Source organism: Bactrocera oleae, chromosome 3 (genome assembly GCF_042242935.1).
Source record: "Bactrocera oleae isolate idBacOlea1 chromosome 3, idBacOlea1, whole genome shotgun sequence".
Taxonomy (NCBI): Eukaryota; Metazoa; Arthropoda; class Insecta; order Diptera; family Tephritidae; genus Bactrocera; species Bactrocera oleae.
Window position 1 is genome coordinate 83,603,100 of NC_091537.1, and position 21,877 is coordinate 83,624,976.

At 32.0% G+C, this 21,877-nt stretch overlaps 4 protein-coding genes across 6 annotated transcripts; 2 read left to right on the forward strand and 2 right to left on the reverse strand.

Moving 5' to 3' along the window:
* Positions 1-233: 233 nt before the first annotated feature.
* Positions 234-1,183, reverse strand: mRpS7 (mitochondrial ribosomal protein S7). The gene is made up of 2 exons (XM_014247140.3): positions 1,014-1,183; positions 234-948 (listed from the first exon to the last, which is right to left on the reverse strand). The coding sequence occupies exons 1-2, from the start codon at positions 1,049-1,051 to the stop codon at positions 318-320; spliced, it is 669 nt and encodes a 222-aa protein (XP_014102615.2). The 5' UTR covers positions 1,052-1,183; the 3' UTR covers positions 234-317.
* A 216-nt stretch (positions 1,184-1,399) lies between these two features.
* Positions 1,400-2,529, forward strand: LOC106627145 (BLOC-1-related complex subunit 8 homolog). The gene is made up of 3 exons (XM_014247152.3): positions 1,400-1,549; positions 1,610-1,787; positions 1,855-2,529. The coding sequence occupies exons 1-3, from the start codon at positions 1,507-1,509 to the stop codon at positions 2,171-2,173; spliced, it is 540 nt and encodes a 179-aa protein (XP_014102627.1). The 5' UTR covers positions 1,400-1,506; the 3' UTR covers positions 2,174-2,529.
* Positions 2,530-9,880: 7,351 nt separating this feature from the next.
* LOC106627123 (forkhead box protein L2) lies at positions 9,881-20,590 on the forward strand. Of its 3 annotated transcripts, none has more exons than XM_036370529.2 (8): positions 9,881-10,007; positions 14,988-15,092; positions 15,184-15,262; positions 15,378-15,733; positions 15,792-15,870; positions 15,937-15,994; positions 19,482-19,541; positions 19,633-20,590. In XM_036370529.2, the coding sequence occupies exons 2-8, from the start codon at positions 15,013-15,015 to the stop codon at positions 19,722-19,724; spliced, it is 804 nt and encodes a 267-aa protein (XP_036226422.1). In that variant the 5' UTR covers positions 9,881-10,007; positions 14,988-15,012; the 3' UTR covers positions 19,725-20,590. The 3 variants fall into 3 exon arrangements, with proteins under 3 accessions (XP_036226422.1, XP_014102605.1, XP_036226420.1); XM_014247130.3 differs by having other exon boundaries at positions 9,883-10,007; positions 19,479-19,541; XM_036370527.2 differs by lacking the exon at positions 9,881-10,007 and adding an exon at positions 10,650-10,745 and having other exon boundaries at positions 19,479-19,541.
* On the reverse strand, positions 19,987-21,845 carry LOC106627126 (DNA damage-regulated autophagy modulator protein 1). Its single transcript, XM_014247131.3, has 4 exons — positions 21,705-21,845; positions 21,303-21,424; positions 20,831-21,218; positions 19,987-20,768 (listed from the first exon to the last, which is right to left on the reverse strand). Exons 1-4 carry the CDS (start codon positions 21,767-21,769, stop codon positions 20,603-20,605), a joined length of 741 nt encoding a protein of 246 aa, XP_014102606.1. The 5' UTR covers positions 21,770-21,845; the 3' UTR covers positions 19,987-20,602.
* Positions 21,846-21,877: the final 32 nt, after the last annotated feature.

Genomic DNA, 21,877 nt, shown 5'->3' on the forward strand with positions numbered 1-21,877 from the left:
TTTATTTTTGAAGTATATTATATTTTTCGTGCAAACGAAGTTAACGTTATCTTGTTTGAGGATACAAGTATTCGTTGTCTAAAACAACAGCAAAAATTTACCAGCAAGTATTTATATATAAAAAAATACCCTCTTGTAACTATTTGATTCCATTCTCATCGCAATCGAGTCTCACATAATGGAACAGGGAAAAACAATTATTTCTCGCGGTTATCACAAAAATTCCGTAAACATACATATTCATAAATTTTGTTATTTTATTTTGTGTTTTACATAAAGCACCACATTTTTTATAATACTACTCAACAAACAACTTTTTAACTCCATCTGTAATGAGCATAAGCGCGATTAGCTTCGCATTGTCGATGCAGATCATTCTTCTTTTTCACCACACGTCCTTGATTGTAAGCCGCATCTAATACTTCCCATGCCAACTTTTCTGGTAAATGCACTTTTCGCTCCTTTTCTCTGGCTGCTTCCAGTATCCATTTCATAGCTAGAAAATATGATCGTTTATCAGTCACTGGGATGGGCACTTGATATTTGACGCCGCCGCGTTTGATTGCGGTCAACTGTAAGAGTGGCCGGCTATTTTCAATTGCCTTAATCAACAATTGTTCCGGATCGGCAATTATCGTGTTTTTGACATCAGGATTCAAGTTCATGCGCTCGATCTGGACGCGCTTCATACATTCAAATGATTTGGTTAACAATTCTCTGGCTAGCTTCTTATTGCCACCTTTTGTTATATAATTCACCATTTTGTTTACCAATTCGTTGTAAAATATCGATTCAGATTCATCATTTCTCGCTGCTTTAATTGGCATATGTGACAACTTGATGTACTCATTGGTTTCTTTAAGGTTCAGCTGCTTCTTTTTCGAGAATATTGCTTCAATATAATGCGGCGGATATGCCGACATTCCACGCGTGAAGGCACACACCAAGCTGGAAAAGATTCCTGTAGTTATAATAAGTTTGCCAAAAAGGAAATCAAATTGGCTGCAACTTACCTGTGTGGCTCCAAACGACTACACAAGCTGCGCAACATTTTCAGTCACGAAATTGAGTTTTTAGTTAGTTAGGTAAACAGAAGCTGAAACCCAATTTCTTTTATTCAATAAATAGCAGATGATGTTGCGATGAAAACAATTAATCGATAACTTAAAATAGTGAACGAAGTATCCTGCGAGTAGATTTTTAGTTATTTCAATCCATTTTTTTTTTTTTTTTTTGCAAATTCCTGCCATATTTTCTATTACATGTAAAAAATTAATTTTCGGAGCGCAATATTAGATTAATTACAAGTTTTTATTGACTATGTGAATAATTTTAACATTTGCTGGCGTATGATTGGTACATAAAAATGAGCACAACACAGTTTGTATGAGTTATCGATACATTTGTATTTACATATACAAAATACAGCTGTTTTAATATTGATTATCTAAAGCTTTGTTTATAAATTTAGATTTCAATTCGAATATACAACATTATTAACACGATATGACTCCTCAGGACGCGGATTTAGCATTCAAAACCAAGAAAAGTGAGTAAAATTTTACTTTTTTAAATGTAAATCATAGTAATATACTTTCATAATCTATAGCTTCCGAAAAAATATGCGAAAACATACATATTGTAGCCAATGATCCATCATTGGCATTCTTTCGCATACAAGAACATGTAAGGAAGGTGCTACAGCCAATTTCAGATAAAAGGACGGAAGTTATGCAGTTACAAACGAATTTACAAGGGCATTGCTATGACATGGAATACGCGGTTGGGTATGCATAAAAAAACCTTATTTAAAAAAAAATATATATATATAAAATACTTTAAAACCCTATTTAGCGCCGTTAAAGGTGTGGAACATTCTGAGGCTATTTTTAAAAATATACAAGAAATGATAAAAACCTCAATATTTCTTAAACAACAACTAAAGTATGGTGAACTAAAAAACAAGTCTAAGAAGGATTCAACTAGTAACTCCGTTTACAAGCGTTTCTCTGCACATTTAACATTGGATTTGCCAGAATTGCCAGATTTTAGTGGCGTAATGCGCGAAACTAGTCAACGGGTTGAAACTATGATGACGTCCACATCCAGAGACAACAATGTACCGCAAAATAGTACTAGCGAATTGCAGAGATCATATACCACATTACACTAAAGTTGGTTAGTTAAGTAAAATAATTAAATAAAAATATTAGTTTTATATATTTCTAATTTATTACAACTAATTATGAACTAAAATTATATATTTAATTTTAAGGTCTATAAAATCAAGATTACTCAGCATTTGTAATAGTTGAACACAGAGTAATGGTATTAAATATGTATGAAAAAAATATACAATTGTTTAGTAATTGCTATATACTATATATATATATATATATGGTATAAATATGTATGAGAATATATATTTAAGTATGCACGTATATATGAGGAAATCATACATATCTATTGAATCGTACATGTATATACAATATTCAATAAAACACATATAAAATAGGGACGCACTTGCAATATTATACTTTGTTATTGTATAAGCCACGTACAATCAAAGCATCTTTGAGATGTGTTTTTGCAGCAGCTGAAAATTTGCTCCGTAATATTGTACAAGTGTGTATAAAAATAGGAACTAAGCGATACTCCTACCCCAAACATATATACGCATACACATACCTACATATATATGTACGCTTTCTGCGTACATATCATTTTCATTGTAGACTCTTTAAAATTTTCTTCATAATCCTGAATTCGAATTATCAAGCTATACCCCATCATCATACAACTAAATATATATATTTGAACAGACAATGAGGTTAATATAAAGAGAAACCCTATTCTCTAAGCATCACGGCAGTGATCAAGGTCTGTCACATTGACAGAATTCCATAAAATGCTATATTTACTGGGATTCTTCTTTCATCGCTAAAATAATGGAGTTTTAGTCTTATACGATCTAAATAGGAATCAGTAATAATAATAATATCGATTCCTATTAAAATACGAACTATAGGCAAATCTTATGATAAATAGGTACATAATTTACAACAGTCAACTCTCTATTAGACTGGAACATTTTTGTGTCTAGCTCTGACACGTGATATATTTAGGCAATTTGAGGTATCACTGAAAAAGAATTGTACGTCGGACCACATTGGCTATGTAAATGTTTCTACACTTTGTTCTCGACTGTCTTGCTTTCACTAGATTAAGATGAAATAACTTGGATGTCATAACTTCCAATACAAAATTAACAGATGGGCTGAAAAGTCATGGGCCTAACAAAGAAACACGTTTTTTTTTTGTTCAAAATTTGCTTTATTCATCAAAACAATCTCCATCAAGAGCAACACAATCATTCTAGCGCCGCTCTAACATTTCAATACCACTTTTGTAGAACGATTTGTCTTTTGCCTGCAGTGATAACCTCTTCATTCATTGTCTTGCATCATTGGTGTCTCTACGACCACGTTTGAAGTCAACACACCAAAGTTTTATTGTGGTTTCTGATGGTGCGGAATCTTCATAACATTTTTAAAGCCATTGATTCGCTTGAATGGTATTTTTTCCCATCAAGAAGCAGTTTAAAATTAAAACACGAAATTGTTTATCATCCATTGTTTTTAAAATAACAAGAGTAGCGTCACTTTCAGCACCATAAGTCGCAAGCTAATGAATAGAATGTCATGAAATTTTAACAGCTTTCTTATGAAGGTTAGTACTCTGAAAATGAGGTGAATTTAATAAAACTAGCGCCATCTCTGTGTGAGGCCCGGGACTTTTCAACCCATGTGTTAGCCGTATTTTGAGCTATATCTTGGCATTTTCGGTATCGCAAAGGTAGGGCTATTCAACTGCCCGAATGTGATCTTCATGATCTCCGTCACGGATATCAGCGTCAAAACCTAACCTACCCTAAGCGTAAACACTTAATGGGCCCATCTAGTGTGTCAACAAAATCTGTTTCATATTTTGACAGGCTATACCTTTAAAAATAATATACTAAATTAAATAACTTTAAATTGATATCTCAAATAGTTTTTGAGTTACAGTTCTCAAATTCACATTTTTCAAACTTGCTTCAGGGATTACTCGGAGACAAATGATCCGATCATTATAGAATTTTTTCATGGCCTACCAACTTTTTGATCTGAACAAAAATCGAATTTTGACAGGCCAAAAACGACCAACACGTTTTGTAAAATTCAAGTTTTTATTTTTAAATTTTTTTGAACGTAAATTATTGTACCTATAGTATCTTCTAGCAGAGAATTGTTTTGTAAGTTTCATCCACAAAAAAGAACGTAATAATTGCTGTAGTGGAGGATCTTTTTTACCGCAGTCGGCGATCGCTGGTAACTTTAAAATTATTTGATTTTCTTCCACAAAAATTTTACTGTATTTTCCTAAAATATGTATAATGCAGTATTTTTTTTAATTCCCAAATACTTTTGTTTGCTTTGTTTTGGACAGTCAGATTTGGTTTGCCCATTACAGTTTGATAAAAATTGGCATATGTTGAGCTATCAAGGTGAACTCCGTTACACCCAATTCTTTCATATCATTGAATTGTTCGTTTAGAAATAAAGTTATACTCAATTAATAGTTGTAGGGCATCGATAATTCAGCATTGCCGTAGTTATTTCCAGCTAACTGACATTTTTTTAAACGGACCTTAATCGCACACTTAAAGGCTAAATAAAAGAAATTTACATATATGTTACACACATAGCCATACAAGTATATAAGAAATTTTTTAGATTTTTTAGTGCGAAGAAAGATTTTTCCATTTCAGCATTGAATAAACGCTGATTATCTCAAGAAATAACCTTAGTTTGTGCATTAAATATGTATATTAAAAATCTGAGTCAAATATTCAAACTTGCAAATATACATACATAAGTATGTATGAACATATGTAAGTATATATGAAAGTGTGTGTATGTATGCATTTGTAATAATACTGAAAGTGCTGAAATAAACTCTTATGTACTCGTACAGAGGAATAGTGCTTACACAATCAGTTTTGCAAAAGTAGCAATCAGCTAAATTTTACTCGTGTAGTATTTTCCATGCAGAATGAATTTTGTAGCTGTAGAATATCGCGTCACCCATGGCCCAGCTGCCGATGCCGAATTTGAGAGCGCAAACAGTGCAGAAATGCACTAAGGAATTAACTGCACATCTTATTGCTTACATACATACATATAGCTACGTCATTCACATTTCTTTCCATAATTTAAATAATAATTATTATTAATCGCGACCATTTTTATATATGCATTGATGATCTGCACATAATTATAAGTTTAAAAAGCATAGAAAAAGTTTTTCTAACAGTTTTTCAAACGTCTGAATCTAAATGGTTCTGACATAAAAGCGTCTAATAAGATCTTTAACTTGATTTTGATCGGTCAGTTTGTATGGCAGCTATATGCTATAGGGATCTGATTAGAACGTTGCCTTGAAAATGATCTATGCTGAATTTCGAGAAGATAATTTGTCAAATAAAGAAGATACAAGAACTCGGTTTTGATCGATCAGTATATATAACAACTATATGCTGTAGTGGTCCGATATTGGCGGTTCCGATAAGTGAGGAGAAAAGGATGTGGGTAAAATTGTAAATCGATATTTCAAAAACTGAGGCACTAGCTCACATATAAACGAATACATGGTTAAATCGGTGAGGCTCGTCACGCTAATCATTTATAAATATGTAAAGTTCAGCAAAGTAGTCTATTTAGTAATATGTATGTATAGAGTTATAATTTTTCTTCAACCCCTTATTCAGTAAGTTAATAAGGACGCTGCATGCTGGTTTAAACGTTAAAAACAGCTTCGCGTAAGAATTATTTTAAGGTTTGTCAAAAAATTATATTGCATTTCCAAACTTAATCGGTCCATCAATCTAACATCTTGCAGCTACATTAACTTCATATTTATTTTCAGTCTCTCGAATAACTTCATATCATTTAAAGCCAATGATTCCAACGCATGGACCTCTATCTACCTACTTATTGTATTTCAGATCGGCATAATTTAAAACATCTCCACAAACTTGCTTTCCGGTAAAGTTCATCTGCAAAATTTTTCATTTATATTCATTAAAAGTTTTTTCAATTTGAAGTCAAAACCCATTTCAGGTCCACACAACGCGACACCTGGAGTTGGGTACTGTCAAGCATAGTTACTGCAGTAGTAGTGTAGTAGTAGTAACAATTAAAAAATCATGTCAAAAAAATCCAAATCGAATACTTTAAACTAAAAATTATAACAAAAATAAATCTACTTTAAATTTACTATTTTCTTCAATTAAATAAAAGTAAATAACATATGTCATAAATTATACATATACTAAATAAAATGCCAATACATAACAATATATAACATAATTAAGCTTAAAGAATAAAATAGGAAAAAATATAAATTAAAATTTATAATAAATTAGTATATTATGTCATACAATTAGTATTTCTTAAAAGTCTAATCTTTCGTAAAAATAAATGTAATTACCATACATATCTGTAGTAAATACTGTATTCCTAGTAAATATAATTTCAATCAACTAAAATCTTTATCAGGTCTGTTATTTTCCACTCCGCACCGCAACTTATTACTTCTGATTGCACTATTTTTTTAACCAACCGCAGCATGCAGTTAAAAAGTATTTTGGCTTTTAAAAAAGTAAAGTTTTTCTATGAGAGTGATATTTGAGAAATAAACTCACCGCATTTAAACAATTACAATATAAGCAACCATGTCCAGGGACGCAGAGATATTTTTCTTCATATATAGCAAGCAGTCTGAATAGTTTTTGTTGTTTCTTTGAGAGGAGCCTTCAAAAAACACCATCATTATAAGCACCACAACCTGGTGCAGGTCTACGCTTGCTGCAATTTAATTCTCCAATTATTTCTGTCCCTTGCTTGAGTTCAGCGTCCTGGTCCACACCATCAATACATCTAAGTTTTGGTCTGTATCTACTCGTACTTCTGTTATTTCTGCATCTGCCCAGGATGCTTTGCTTAGGAGGATAGTTTTCGTTGGCGCGAATAATATTACCAGCCTACCGTAGCTTGTTTAGTTTAATTGTTGTTACAATATCGAGGTGCTTATGCAAAGTCAGGTATTTAAGGTTAAAGGTATTTCAGAGCTGTCTGACAATTAATTCGTGAGATATAGTATTTTGACTGACCCAACTTTTGGTATTTTGACAAAAAAAAGTTACAAGAAATTCGATTATATGCTCATAAGTTAATGAAACTACTTAAAAAAAAAACTATGGCTGATACCAAAAACTGACTTGCTGAGTATTATTCGAGCTCAATGCCAGTATTTATTCACAAGTGGTTTTCTAAATTCTGTGCAGGCCATATAAGAACCGAAGACGATGAAACCAGTGGACTATAATACCCTTCTAAACGTTTTACTCCTGTGGTCTAAACTGAACAATTTATTCGGATTTGTAGCACTGTATTGACAATAATATATGCCAAATTTCGTGAAGATATCTTGTCAAATAAAAAAGTTTTCCTAACAAGAACTTGATAATGGTCGGCGGTATCGACAAATGAATATCTTCTTGTTGAGAAAAGGATATGTTCATAATTTCAGATCGATATCTCAAAAACTGAGGGACTAGTGCGTGTATATACAGACAGACAGACATGGCTAAATCGACTCAGCTCGTCACTTATGATCAGCTGATCATTTATACATATAATTTTTTAAAGTCTCCATTTAAAGGTTTTAAACTAAATATACGAGTACCCTGTTGCTGACTCATTCACCGTATTCTAGGGATCTAGCCTATTTTGAAGCAAAAGACCAGTCGTATCACAAAAAAAAAAAGTTGGAAGATTGTAAAATTGGGTACCCTCGAAGGCACCTATGTTGAACAATAAAACCGAATTTGGCCAAGAAGTGTTTTTCGTTAAAACGATGCAAAATTTTCAGTCTGTCTGCAAATATATGAGTGCAAGATCGCCCCCTTTGTTAACAGTTCAAAGAAGAATTTTATAAAAAGAAAATCAGCCATTGCACTGAATTCGAGATGGATTTCATTCTCAGGAACTTATATATCAATACTATAATTGTCAGAGAAAAGTTTTTTAAACAACTAAGTAGGTCTTATTTTTCACCCTTTATCATAAAATTTCAATAAAAGTATACCAGACGAAAAAGCTAACACTTAAGATCATAAATGAAAATATAGATAAATGGAGAGTCCTACAAGTGCTCCGTAAACGACGGTTTGGTGGAGGAAGCTTTTTATGTTGAAGACTCACTGGGATGCCTGACATGATCGCTATAGAGAATCTATTTTATTTTGTTCGGAACTGTGATTTATAACACCACCACACCACCAAAAAAATATGTCTATTTGTGCTTCTATAGTATATTGTGTTGAGTATTTACCATCTGATCAAAATTGACTTGGACAGGTCCATTTAAACTGCGCGCGATAAACCGAATCGATAAATTTTTTTTTTCCTAAATTGGTAAAAACTTTTTCTTTTGTTCTTGTGTAGTTTGATCTCCATATGTTAATTGGTGTGTTTTTGGTTGTGTTTGTTGCGAAAGGTTTGTCTGGCGGTATTTACCATAGAAAAAAATTTAGCAACGCGTTTGCTGGAAATTTTGTGTTTCCAATGGAATAACCGTTACGGAATGGCTGAAAATGTAGCAGAATCGTTATGAAGAGACTTTTTTTATCGCGTACACAAGTGTTTGAGTGGCACAAGGCATTCAGTGAAAATTGTGAATTCGTCGAAAACTTGCCTTATGCAAGTCAACCATTCTTCTCTGTTAATGATAAATGAAATAGTTAAAGAAACAGTGTTTTAAAATCGTCGTATTGGCATCAGAGAGATAGCAGAAGAGGTCTACATCTCTTAGTGATGGACTCAACACAATTTGGTTAATGTTTTATGTACGACGCGTGTCAATGTTAGACTCCTGCCAAAAGATCTGAATCTGTTACAAAGACGGCACAAAAGAGATGCTTGATAACGTAGCTGATATGTTTTTTGAATGCATCACTGATCTCAGAAAATCCCAGGCGCAGCAAAAAGTTAATAAAGATGTGTTTCTGCAGCGATCAGCTCTCGGCGAGTCAAAACTTGGATACGTGTTATACGGTATAACCCAGAATGAATTTATAAAAAATTGATCTGCCGTCCGAAGACGACTTAAAAAATTTTTAACCCCAACACCTAGTAAAATTTAAAGCTATAAGAATGGAAATATGCTATGGGCAGATTACAAGCTTAAAGCTCGGTTTGAACCGAAGTTAACATTTCTCTACTGTTTGCTTGCAATAAATTTATGTTCCGTAACATTTGAATATTAGAATATACTTAAACACTTTAAAACATTAATAATCAACTATGCGCATATATAATCTTTAAAGCTTATCAGTCGCCGTTTGGCTGATTGCATGTTTGTGCATTTATCGCTTTAGCAACTGATTTTAGAATTTTCGCAAATGACCAATTGATGTAACAGAATGTAGGGCACATTTAAGGGCAGGCAGTTTCGTGTTGTTATTTTCGCGAAAGTAACAACCAATAACAAAACAGTATTCGACTGTCGAGTAAATATGTGAACAACAATTATATACCATAATTGCACAAATATGTAAGTACAAGTATATATGTTTGTAGCTATATATATTGTATATTTAATTGTAGGCTATAGCGAAAATGCAAACGAACGCATATTACATACTATGTATCTACATACTTACATATAAACTTATGTACATATGTATGCAGTTGCAGAAATAAGTATGCATGTATATGCATTTGCTGGAGAATTCTTATTTAGCACTTTTAAATCGTAACATCTTATGTACTGCTTAATTGCAGTTTGATACTTTCACAGCGCTACAGATCAAGTCATCAATCGCCAGACGATTAGTACATTTACAACCATTAATCAAATTACATATGGGTTTAAACATTTGAAAATCTGAGATTACATTTTTAGTAAGCAAACTAGTTTAGAGTTAATTATTATTTAAAAAGCGAAAATAAATCGTTAATTTATTTATGTTATGGGACAGTTGAAAAGTGATAATTTAACAAAAATAAATAAATAAATAATAAAATAAAAAAGTGATATTTAAAAAAAAAAGAATAAAAAAATTAAAAGTAATTTTTAAAATTTAAGAAAATAATAATGCTTCAACTAAACAATCGACACATTAAAATTATTACAATTCTACTGTAAGTCTGTGATCAGTCCGAAGTTAATTTCGTAAAAATAAAAACAAATGCTTTTGTAAAAATCCGTCGGTAAATTAAAGCATGATATTCATAACAAAAATTTAAATTCATATTAAAATACTTACTAATAATATAAAAATAAAAAAACAAAATAATAATAAAAACTTAAAAAAATATTTATAAGATCTTAAAAATGATAATTTAATTAAATTACAAATTAAAAATATTATAGTTCTACCAGCAGTTCGAGTGAAAATATAGAAATAAATATTATTGCAAATATACGGCAATTTAAAAACAGAATATTTTTAACCAAAAAATTCTTTTTACGACGGGCAGAAAATTTTAATTTAAAGTAAAATATTTACTTATAATAAAAAATATAATAAAAAAAAATATAACATAAAATACTAGTTATAAAAAATATAAATAAATAAAAAAAAAATTTAAAAACAATAATAAAATTAAACAACAAATAAAAATTATTACAAATTTACGGTAAGTCTATGATCCGTTCAAAGTGAATTTCAAAAATATAAAAACAATCCCCGTCGGTATATTAAAAGCTGATTCTTTTTCATATAAAAAAATTATTTTTAAAAACGTGCGGAGTTATTAGAAATATATTTTAAATTTATAATAAAATATTTGCTTTATAAATGCTACATAAAGCCTTGTATATATATATATATTATTTTTATATAATATTATATATATTACTTTGAAAATGAATTCGAAACAGATAAATGGGGGCTGTTATATTAAACAATAATATTTACATATTTTTTTGTGTGAGTGAAAAACTAAAAGTTTTACAAGCGCTAGAAACTACGATATTGACTTAAAAAACTGTAAACTTCGTAATTACACAAATATCAACCAATTTTAGATTTAAAATTTTTCTAATTCTTTACTAAGCCAAAAACAAATTTAATTTCTTCTGTAGTATGACAAACATAATGAAACGAAAATTAAGAATCTCAATCAAACATGCTAAACATCATTTAGTTTGGCATAACGCATGGAAAAATTATAAATAAATGTGACTATAACTCGAGCAAATGGTTAGGCCACATAATACGAGAGGCTTAAGAGGATTTCTAAAATTTGTTTATTAAAATTCATAGCTCAAAACCTAATATAGGCTTATATCATCGGAAATATTTGACAAAAAAAAATTAATTTTTTTTATTTTATTACCGAAATGATCCGCATTGGTTACAGAATTTATGAAATCCTCCTACAGCACAAGACTGCTCAGTGCACAAAACAGCGTCGGTAGTATTGTATATTTTTTAATGATATAACCTCAATTGTTATAGTCGTTTAATATGTGCTATTCTTTTATAATCGGTCGAGATTTTTATCCTTAAAGAAAGTGTTTTATTATTTCTACTCATATACCTTCGAGTGTTTTAGGTCGTGTACAAATTACTGATAAAAACTGTATTTAGAAAAGGCGTATACTTTGTAGGTACTTTCTTGTGCGTAATAAATGTTTGTAATATAGAAGCTTTATTGACAGCTTTAGAAATTTGAGATAACTATCGGACATTGAAACCCAGATATATTTGAAAAATTGACCATCAAGGACCAAATTATATAAACACAAGTAAGGAAGGTCTAAGTGCGTGTGTAACCGAACATTTTATACTCTCGCAAGGTAAAGTGATAAACGGAATTTTCGTATATAGTTTAATTATTTTTATTAATTGGAACTATTGCATCCATTATTTACAATCGCAGCCAAGAAGATACGCTATTATTAGACATAGCTTATTTCGGAACTCCATTAAGATTTCTTACATATTGACCGATAGATGCGGCATAAAGCCAACCGGAAGCTCGCAAATTTATTTATTATGTATTGACCCAATTTTACGCATTTTTGGCACAAGGTTATTTTATTATATTATCAAAAAAAAATTTTTTTCTCCGTATTTCAATACAAGAATTCATAGAGTGACCGATATGTTCGGTAAAAAAAAATCAGACATATGCACTGGTGTTCCCATATTTGGTGTCTGGATGCTTGTAAAGTTATAGTAGTCCGATTTCAACAATTTTTCGGGCGTTGGATTAAATACCTTGCGAACACTATTTGTGCAAAGTTTAAGTCTAATAACTTCATTGATGCTTGATTTGTATACTGTAAGGTGAAAGAATAAGTTGGAATTTGAAAATTTGTTATATGGAAAGTAGGCGTGGTTGTTAACCAATTACTCATAGTGTGTAAAAATAATAATAGGATAACCTTACACACCAAATTTGGTTGAAATTGGTTAAGTAGTTCCCGAGATATAGGATTTCACCTAAATGTGGGCGGTGTCACGCCCTTCTCTGCCATCCTGGCTGTGAAATTTAGTGCTTGTGGCTCTTTTATTCAGTGAGTGCGATAGCACTTTTAGTCATTTTCAACATAACCGTTTTATGGGGAGTGGGTGGTTATTATCTGACCCACCACATCACAGTGTATAAAGAAATGCTAAGAAGACTTCTTCCCAGCAAATTTGGTCGAGAAAGCTTCAGTGGTTTGTAAGATATGTACATTTAACCATTTAGAGGGCGGGACCACGCCTACTTTAAAAAAAGCCCACAAGTGCCCCTCACCACGAGCAAACGATCCCCTGCAGCAAACAACTGTTTTGTATCATAATTTAGTGCTTAGTTATGACTCTTTATAGATTTTCGTTTAAGGGCATTTGTGAGCGTGGGAGTGGTACGATTCCGCCCATTTGCAATACCAACCTCCCTTGGGTGCCAAGGAATATGTGTACCAAGTTTCATTATGATATCTCATTTTTATTAATTTATCTAAATTTTTACTCAATTTGTCATAATCTGTGCAATTTGTTGCGAGAGTATAAAAAATGTGGACAAGTGTAATATATTTTTGAGAATCCTGAAAAAACACAATACATTACAATTTACTTTTAATTAATTACAATTTCTATTACTTTAAAACAATAAAAGTAAATATGTGTCTTTCCTTTTTACCAAAATTTTACAAAAAAGCCTTCTAATTTTGAACTCAAAAAATATTATTTTTTTATAACAAGAATTTAAAAAAGTAAATGTAAAAGAAAAATTATTTTAAATTTTATTACACTAATTATAAGAGTTTTATTTGTTTAAAAATTATTTAATATGTAACTGTCAGACTGAAATGTTCACATTTTTGCCAAAATTGGATAATATTCAACATATGTAGGTGCTACAGATGGCGTATTTGTATCACGTTTGATATTTTGCTGCAAAATAGTCATGAGTCTCGGCGCCCTCTTTAGAGCGATCATTCTTTTGATTTTTAGAATAAGAAAACTTTACACAGTGTTTAATCCAGAGAATTTGTTGGACTCGTAAGCAACTCGAAGAAATTATCATCATTTGCCATGAACGGAGAATTTGTCCCTTGAAAGCAGTTGGCACAGAGCTTTCGCAAACCCTCAATATTTTAAACGATATTTTCAACAAGTGCCTTTGATAACTTTGACCTGACTTAGTACCCGGATAATATTCAACTAGCCATTAAAAATGATATACTTTAGATCTAACTAAAAAACATCTAAATTAATAGAAAATTCTAGTGGCTCCTATTTAAGTACTTATATTGCGAGCAGAGCCACAGGGGCTGCATTAATCCCATTTTCTATAGATTTAATGAAAACTTCGAATGCGAAAACCTTGCTCATTTAGATATTTTATTCAGATTTAGAACTTAGTGAACTATTCTATTCGTACAACAGATTTTCGTCTTTTTAACAGATAAAAAATCTCAAAAGAATACCTGACAAGAACATTATTTCATTATAATCTTAACAGAAAATATTAAGTTTGCAATTTCTAACAAAACTTAGAAAACTTGGGAGATCATATCAAATATATATATGTAGATAAATGATCAGTGTGATGAGTTGTGTCGATTTTGTTCGTCTATTTGTTTAAACGCGAACTAGTTCCTCAGTTTTTGAGATATCGACCTGAAATTTTGTGCACATCCATTTCTCTCCAAGAAACTCAGCATGCATCTATCTGCTCATTTGTCGGAACCGCTAATATCGGACCACCAAGGCATATAGTTGCCATACGAACTGACCGATTAAAATCGAGTTCTTGTATTGAGAACTTTTTATTTGACAAAATATCGTCACACAATTTGGCATGGATTATTGTCCAAGGCAACGGTGTTTGGAGCTTAACAAATTGTTCAGATCGGACTACCATTGCATATAACTGACTGAACAAAATCTTCTTTTTGTATGGAACTTTTTTTTATTTGTGAAGGGTTTTATAACTTCAACGCAACCGAAGTTAACGTTTTTTCTTATATTTATATTTAGTAAGGATTGGAACACTGCACTGCGCTGCACACCCCATACATCTGTAAGAAGAATGATCAAATTAAACACGGCAACTAGATTGGAAAATATACATAAGTTTTCGGCGTTCATGGTTGATTCGAGGAAAATAGCTGCATTCTACATTCTGAGACCCAGGAACAGTTGGCATAGACATTTTTCAGGCTTATTTTACCGGAGAGAAACAGAATTTAAAAGTGACAAAGGACTGTTAACTCGAGGCACCCCTCCAAAACTATTTTTAGAATATTTCAAAACTATACAACGATGCAAAACAATCAAAAGAAATTATTCTTAGTGAATAAGTGACACACCTAAACAAATTTATATATAATAATTATTAAAACATAACCTTTGAATATACAATACAATTTTTTTTTAGTATTTTGGATTACCTAATTAATAACATGCATAACTCAATTATTCGGACATCACCGGAAAACTCCTGTGCAGAACTAAAATATGCCACGGAAACAACCAAAGAGAAGTAAGCTAATGTTTAAATAAAATTATTAATACCATAATAAAATTATAATACCACAAATAAATTATTATTGATTATATTTGTCTATCAACAGGCTTAACACAGAAATAACAGATATTAACAGCTCCAAACCGCCTTACAGTTATGTTGCGCTCATTGCCATGGCTATACAGGTATGAGCTTGAACAAAAAAATTAATATTTATGTAGCCTACTTTCAGGCAATTAAACACAAACAATTAAAATGGCAAATAAACAAACTGGACATAACACAATTTCTAATTTTTAGAACTCACCATTAAAGCGCGCTACACTCAATGAGATTTACAGCTACATCACATCACATTTTCCATATTTCGAAAAAAATAAGAAAGGTTGGCAGAATTCAATACGACACAATTTAAGTTTGAATGAGTGTTTCATAAAGGTACCACGCGAGGGTACAGGTGAACGGAAAGGAAACTATTGGTCGTTAGATACACAATATGAGAATATGTTCGAAAATGGCAATTATCGGCGGAGAAGACGCATGAAGCGACCTTATCGTGCGGTGGGACATTTTCCTAAATTAATGACTGACACCTGCCCCTCGAAAATGATTTTCAATCACACACCTTGCCAAACATACTACAGATACAACACAAAGTAATTTGGCGGCTTATCAATGAAATTCTCAAATAATAAAAAATATATATTTTTTCAGTACTCAATGGATACCCACGCAGTCATTTGCCGGTTATGGTCCATCTGCAGTGAGAAGTAGCTATCCGAATAACTCAGCAGTAAGTTTCTTGTCGATTAAGAATTGATAACACAGTTTAATTAATTTTATAATTTTTATTCGATAGGCTAGTTTTTCTCCACCATTACTGGGTGCGAACAACTACAACAGCATTATCCAGCAAGGTATGTAGTAAATAGGTAATTTTTTCAGTTTAGACTAATCGGAGCAAAGTTAGGTTTAAAATTTCGCGAAAAGAATGACTTATTTAACCTTTATATGTATATATATAGGTAAAGTAAAAAGTTCGTTCGTTTTTATTGATTTTTCAAAAAATGATAACTTTGTGTACATTTGTCCGATTTAAGTCAAATATGCGCCGTTTTGTTCGTAAACTTGTTGCCAACGAGATGCCAACTTCATTATACCCCTCTCGTAGGAGACTGCGTCCCTATTGCCAAAAAACTCGGAGAGCCAATTTTCACAGGCCTCTCTTGAGGCCAACTTCTCACCATTAAGCGCGTTCGCCATGGACAGGAAAAGATGGTAATCACTTGGTGCCAGGTCCGGACTATAAGGTGGATGCATTAGAACCTCCCATCCAAGCTCCAGGTGCTTCTGGCTAGTCAAAGTTCTCTGTTGATCAAAGATGGCCTCTTCTGGATGAGTGCTGCCTTCAAGCGGTCCAGTTGTTGGCAGTAGAGGGCCGAGTTGAGCGTTTGGCCATAGGGGAGCAGCTCGCAGTAGATGATTCCTTGCCCATCCCACCAAACACACAGCAAAACCTTCCTGGCCGTCAATCAGGTCTTGGCCACCAACTGGGCCGCTTCCCCGAGCTTTGACCACGACGGTTTTCGCTCGATGTTGTCATAAGTGACCCATTTTTCATCGCCAGTCACAATCCGCTTCAGAAACGGGTCGATTTTGTTGCGATTCTGCAGCGATTTGCAGATGGAAATTCGGTCCATCATATTTTTTGCGTTAGTTCGTGTGACACCCAAACATTGAGCTTCTTTTTGAATCCAAGGTTATGCAAATGGTTCCAAACGGTTTTCTGGCTTATCTTTAGTTCCTCAGCAATTAAATAAGTGCTCACGTGACGGTCTGTTTCCACTATTTCCATGATTTGATCGCAATTTTCGACGACAGGCCTCCCGACGCGTGGTGCATCTTTGACATCGAAATTACCGGAACGGAACCTAGCACATCACTTTTGTGCTACACGTTCGTTTGCAGTATCGGGCCCATAAACTAAATTAATGTTTTCAGCCGCTTTGGCTGCTTTTTCGCTTTGATCGAAGAAAAATTGTGAAATATAGCCAATTTTCTCTTTGTTGGTGTCCATCTTTGACGAGCGCTCACAACAAACTGAGTAAATCAATCGAAAAACAATCAAAGACAAACTTTTAGCGCGAATAAACACGTTTTCAGCGCCGTATAGTATGACATGATGCGACACGTAACACTAATACTATAGACAATAACGCCATCTCTTAGATAAAAACCGAACGAACTTTTTACTTTACCTAATATATTTTATTAATATATAATATATATTTGGCCTTCGTCAAATTTTTTCATCGATTAGGTAGCTGTTTCATGGAAAAAGACGCTTGGCATTGCTTTACGAGGGGTCCTCTATTCCAAAAACATTTTTTGAGGTCGATGGGAATAGGGATTGAAATATTATACTCTGAAGTCTTATCACTACACAACACTACTTATGTATCAGCAGCCCAAAAACCCAATACAACTTTCACATTTCTAAATATGTTCGATCGCATTTAGTCAAATGATGGGTGGAAACCATTCCTATTTTCTATAGTTTCCATATTATCGTTTATTTAGATCACTGCCAGTCAGGTTGACTTCTATTCTATATGCATTCTATCAGCATTACAGATTTATTAATCCAATTAAATGATAATATTATCCTTAGATAAGGATAGAGGTATGCACCGCGACCTATGTTCTCTTGTGCCCTAATATTATCCTTAGCATATTGTTTGTTAGTACAGGAATAGGTAAAATTTCCCTATCTTCCCATAAAGTTCAAATATAGACAGCTCCGTTGCTTCAATTCATTTGATTTCGTATACCTATATAGCTTAATATGTGATATATAGCGTTACTCGTAGCGCTATTTTGTTTGGTACCAAAAATAGGTTAAACCGGTCTATACTTTTTCCTGATATGTTTGGGACAAATATATTGATATACATATTTAGATACTTAATTACGTGTTTTGATGAATACAAATTTTTGACGCCAAATTTTCATTTGGCAACAAAACGCAACATGTTGCTACAGACTACAATAGTTTTGTTCGCCTAATACTCATATAACTAATCGAGATAGATCTTAAATATAAATTATTAGGATGACGAAGCGAGTTGAAATCCTTGTGACTGTCTGTCTGTCTGTACAAGAGATAACTTGAGAAAAAATTATGATATCATGATGAAACTTGGTGCACGTGTTCCTTGGCATCGAAATGAATGTTGGTATTGCAGACGGTGTGCTATAACTAAGATACAAACCTGTTTGGTATAGGTCTTAAAATCTTCAAAAAGTAAGCGAGTCCAGGTCTTTTAATAGGTTTAATGTATATATATCTCGAACAGTAGAACCGGTATCAAAATAGGAACATGCTGGGGCTTGATGAGTCGTTATGACTTAGGGGAGAGCACAATAGACCTTAAGTCGCGGTGCATACCTCAAAATTAATTTATCTATCTATCTATCAAAATAGGAAAATGGGATACCCTTAGGTAAACACCAAAAATATCGATAAATTTGTGAAATATAGTATCATGGAAATATTTAGAGGATATTTTTCTGATAATTGTGTGTCCTTGTGTCAAAACTGAGAAAACCGAATCAAGGAGCGCCTTTTTAAGACAATTATCTGAGCTTGTGCCGAAAATGGTTATAATCGGGTCAATGCTTCTTCTAGCCCGCGCATATATAGTAATTTCCGACTTCCAGTCGATTTTAATTATTTTTTTTAGGTCAATATATGCGATGTTTCAATGAAATAAAGTGTTTTCTTAACCACTAACTGAATATGAGAATGTAAACGGGCATTACCCTATCCCCTAATATCATATTATTATAAATATATCTTACAATGTGGTTATATGACCTGAAGTTTAGGTTATCAATGTATGATGTATCAATATATGAAATACAAACCAAATATGATTGCAATTTATTGGTGGACGATCAACTCAACAATATTGAATATTGAATTCTTTCAAAATATTTCTCAATATAAAGTTGTGCCAACACCAGAAGAATGCCGCCGGCTTTGATCTTTGAATTGTGAGCAGCAAATATTCGGTTGCAGCCGAACTTAACGCTTCATTATACGTTTGGTAAAAATTTTTGCAGACTTGTCAAAATATTTTATTTTCATTCAGTTCTTACGATTTGTGAGTATTAAAAAATTGAAACCACTCTCGCAATGTTATTTTTGTAGCGGCAGAAACAAACTAATAATGATGGTCCTTGACCAGATATAAATCTTGGTTACATTTCAGGTTTTTAGACTGACTATCGCCAGTTATCATTGTTTAAGAGATATTAGATCCAGTGTTAAGTCTTTATCTATGATTTTCATTGTTCTCTTTAAAAATATTCGAACTTATCCACATTTTTATTTTTCAGAAGGCGGTTCCACCGAAGGCATTAAAATGATGGACCCATGCCCATGTCCCATTTGGAATACAAGTATGAATTGTATTTTCTTTAGTGCTAAAAATTTACACATTATACTCTTAAATAAATGCATACTATAATTTATTTTATCACTTCCACATAGTTCCCGATTTGATGATCAAAGATGAGCATTCATCACAAAGTCATACCGATGCTACATTGATCAGTTATCAAAAGCAATTCGCTTTACATTAAAAAACATTATAACAATATAAGGAAATACGTTAAATAACAAAATATTTAATAGTTATAAATGCTGTAAAATTAAAGTATATTTTAAAGAATAATAGTGTAATAAGAAATACCAAAAATAAAATAAACTAAATAATGTATGAATAAAAAATGTAAATTTTTAGCTCAGTTACTAATATTTTGTAACTAAAAGATTTTTGCTGACAATGAAATTCTAAAAGAATTAATAAAAAAAAGTAACAAAATAAAAAAAATTGTAGAAAAATTCTTCATTGAATAAAGCAGTTTATTTCATGTAATTCTGTATATAATTGGTATATGTATAATTTAATTTGCATAAATGCAAAAAATTTATTTTAAACAGAGATGGATGTATGTATATATATCAATATGTATATTAATTCCAACATAGGAACATAAGAAAAATCCAATCATAATTGAAACTTACTAATAACTTATAGAAAAAAAAAATTTGTAAAAAATAACAAAAAAAATATAAACTCTTTTCGTTGAAAATGTAATTTCATAGGTAAATATTTTTACTACTCTTTATAGAAAATTTCTGCCAATAATAAATAGCATTTTCCGAACAATATTTAATATTCATATTACGATTAAAAATTGCAGAATGTTGAAACGTGACTTCAAAATAAATTCAATTAACTGTATTAAACACCCAAAAATGTAATACGTTGCGGAAAAATTGTTCAACTTTTGATAAATTATATGTGCTGTGTAATATTTCAATGCAGGAAAAAATAATAACCTATCACAGCACTATTAGATCTTTGGAAACATATATGTATAACAACTGCATACATACGCCGTTGTTGGGTATTTAAAAAATAAAAAATATACATAGCACATAATATTTAATATTTTTATAAAGTTATGGAATAGGAGATGAACGTCAGTTCTGGATGTTCTAGACGGACATCTCGAAATTCGTCCGTAAAAGTTAGGATATAAAAGCTGAATATAGTAGCCATAATCCATTCGGATATTGAACTAACTACATGGAAGTACCAGCCACCATCCGAGGGATACCTAAGTAAAAAAATATTCAGTTCGTTAGTAAAATTTTAATTAATATAACTGTTTTATTTTACCATTGTCTTGGATTGTCGCCTTTAAATAGAATATGTGACATAACACCAGTAATGGCAATCATAATGAAAAGTATTGTACAGGCGATAGCCATTCCCAGACGTATGTGTGCATACAATTTTGAACCCGCAATGGGATACACCAAATAGGTAATTAACGCTTGCAACCAAAAGTACACCGTACCACAACCGAAACAACAAAATGCTCCGGTGAAGTGAACAATGCGTACATTTGTTTCTTGGAAATTACCAACAATACTTATACCTAAACAAGAAGCCATACCAAACCAGACGGCTATCTTATTGTAACGCAAAAGTAAGGATCCCAAGTCGGGATGATGACTGTAAAGTTGTTGAATTTGTCGATAACGTATGTAAATAGTGATGCCCACTAAAAAAATCACATATGTATATAAATGTATGTTACATTGTGAAATGACTAATTTCTAATCAACTTAAGCGATCTTCTACTTACATAGCACACTACCAATATTTATAAGCTGTCCAAATACGCAGCTTTCTGGAGAGTATGTGCCATCGTCACTGATATACGGCACTGTGGGCACTACATGACCCTGAAGTACGGCGGCAATATAACTACAATAAAAAAGCAGATAAATTTATGCAAGCATTATGCATCGAAGACTTGCAAGCTGGCAAATAGATAAGGACACAAGTACTGGGCGAGATAATTTGTGGTTTACTTGCATTTCGAACTTATAATGAAAATATTATGTGATTACAAATGAATCACTCAAAAATATACATATTTAATTTTATGTTTAACGCATTCATTGTGTTTAGCTTACTGTTAGAAATACCTAACAAAAAAGTATAACGCACTTGCATTATAAAATATTTCCAAAACTTTACTTACGTTCCGAGAAAGGTAATTTGGAATAACAGAAAAACGGCCACCGGCACCAAATAAACGTAGGACATAATTTTTGATAATTTTTAAATAACAATAGTTAATATTTACTATATTCCTTAATTCTTGTTTATTCTGAGCAGAAAAATAATAATACCAAATTGGGTTGCCAAGATAAC

Coding starts and splice junctions, on each gene's coding strand:
- LOC106627126 (XM_014247131.3), bottom strand. CDS start 21,769: ATGTCCTACGTTTATTTGGTGCCGGTGGCCGTTTTTCTGTTATTCCAA. Junction 21,219..21,302: donor AAATATTGGTAGTGTGCTAT/GTAAGTAGAAGA, acceptor TGATTTTTTTAG/TGGGCATCACTATTTACATA. Junction 20,769..20,830: donor GGCGACAATCCAAGACAATG/GTAAAATAAAAC, acceptor TTTTTTACTTAG/GTATCCCTCGGATGGTGGCT.
- LOC106627123 (XM_014247130.3), top strand. CDS start 15,013: ATGCATAACTCAATTATTCGGACATCACCGGAAAACTCCTGTGCAGAA. Junction 15,734..15,791: donor TACTACAGATACAACACAAA/GTAATTTGGCGG, acceptor ATATTTTTTCAG/TACTCAATGGATACCCACGC. Junction 15,995..19,478: donor CAACAGCATTATCCAGCAAG/GTATGTAGTAAA, acceptor TTTATTTTTCAG/AAGGCGGTTCCACCGAAGGC.
- LOC106627145 (XM_014247152.3), top strand. CDS start 1,507: ATGACTCCTCAGGACGCGGATTTAGCATTCAAAACCAAGAAAA. Junction 1,550..1,609: donor AGCATTCAAAACCAAGAAAA/GTGAGTAAAATT, acceptor CATAATCTATAG/CTTCCGAAAAAATATGCGAA. Junction 1,788..1,854: donor GACATGGAATACGCGGTTGG/GTATGCATAAAA, acceptor AACCCTATTTAG/CGCCGTTAAAGGTGTGGAAC.
- mRpS7 (XM_014247140.3), bottom strand. CDS start 1,051: ATGTTGCGCAGCTTGTGTAGTCGTTTGGAGCCACACAG. Junction 949..1,013: donor AGTCGTTTGGAGCCACACAG/GTAAGTTGCAGC, acceptor AATCTTTTCCAG/CTTGGTGTGTGCCTTCACGC.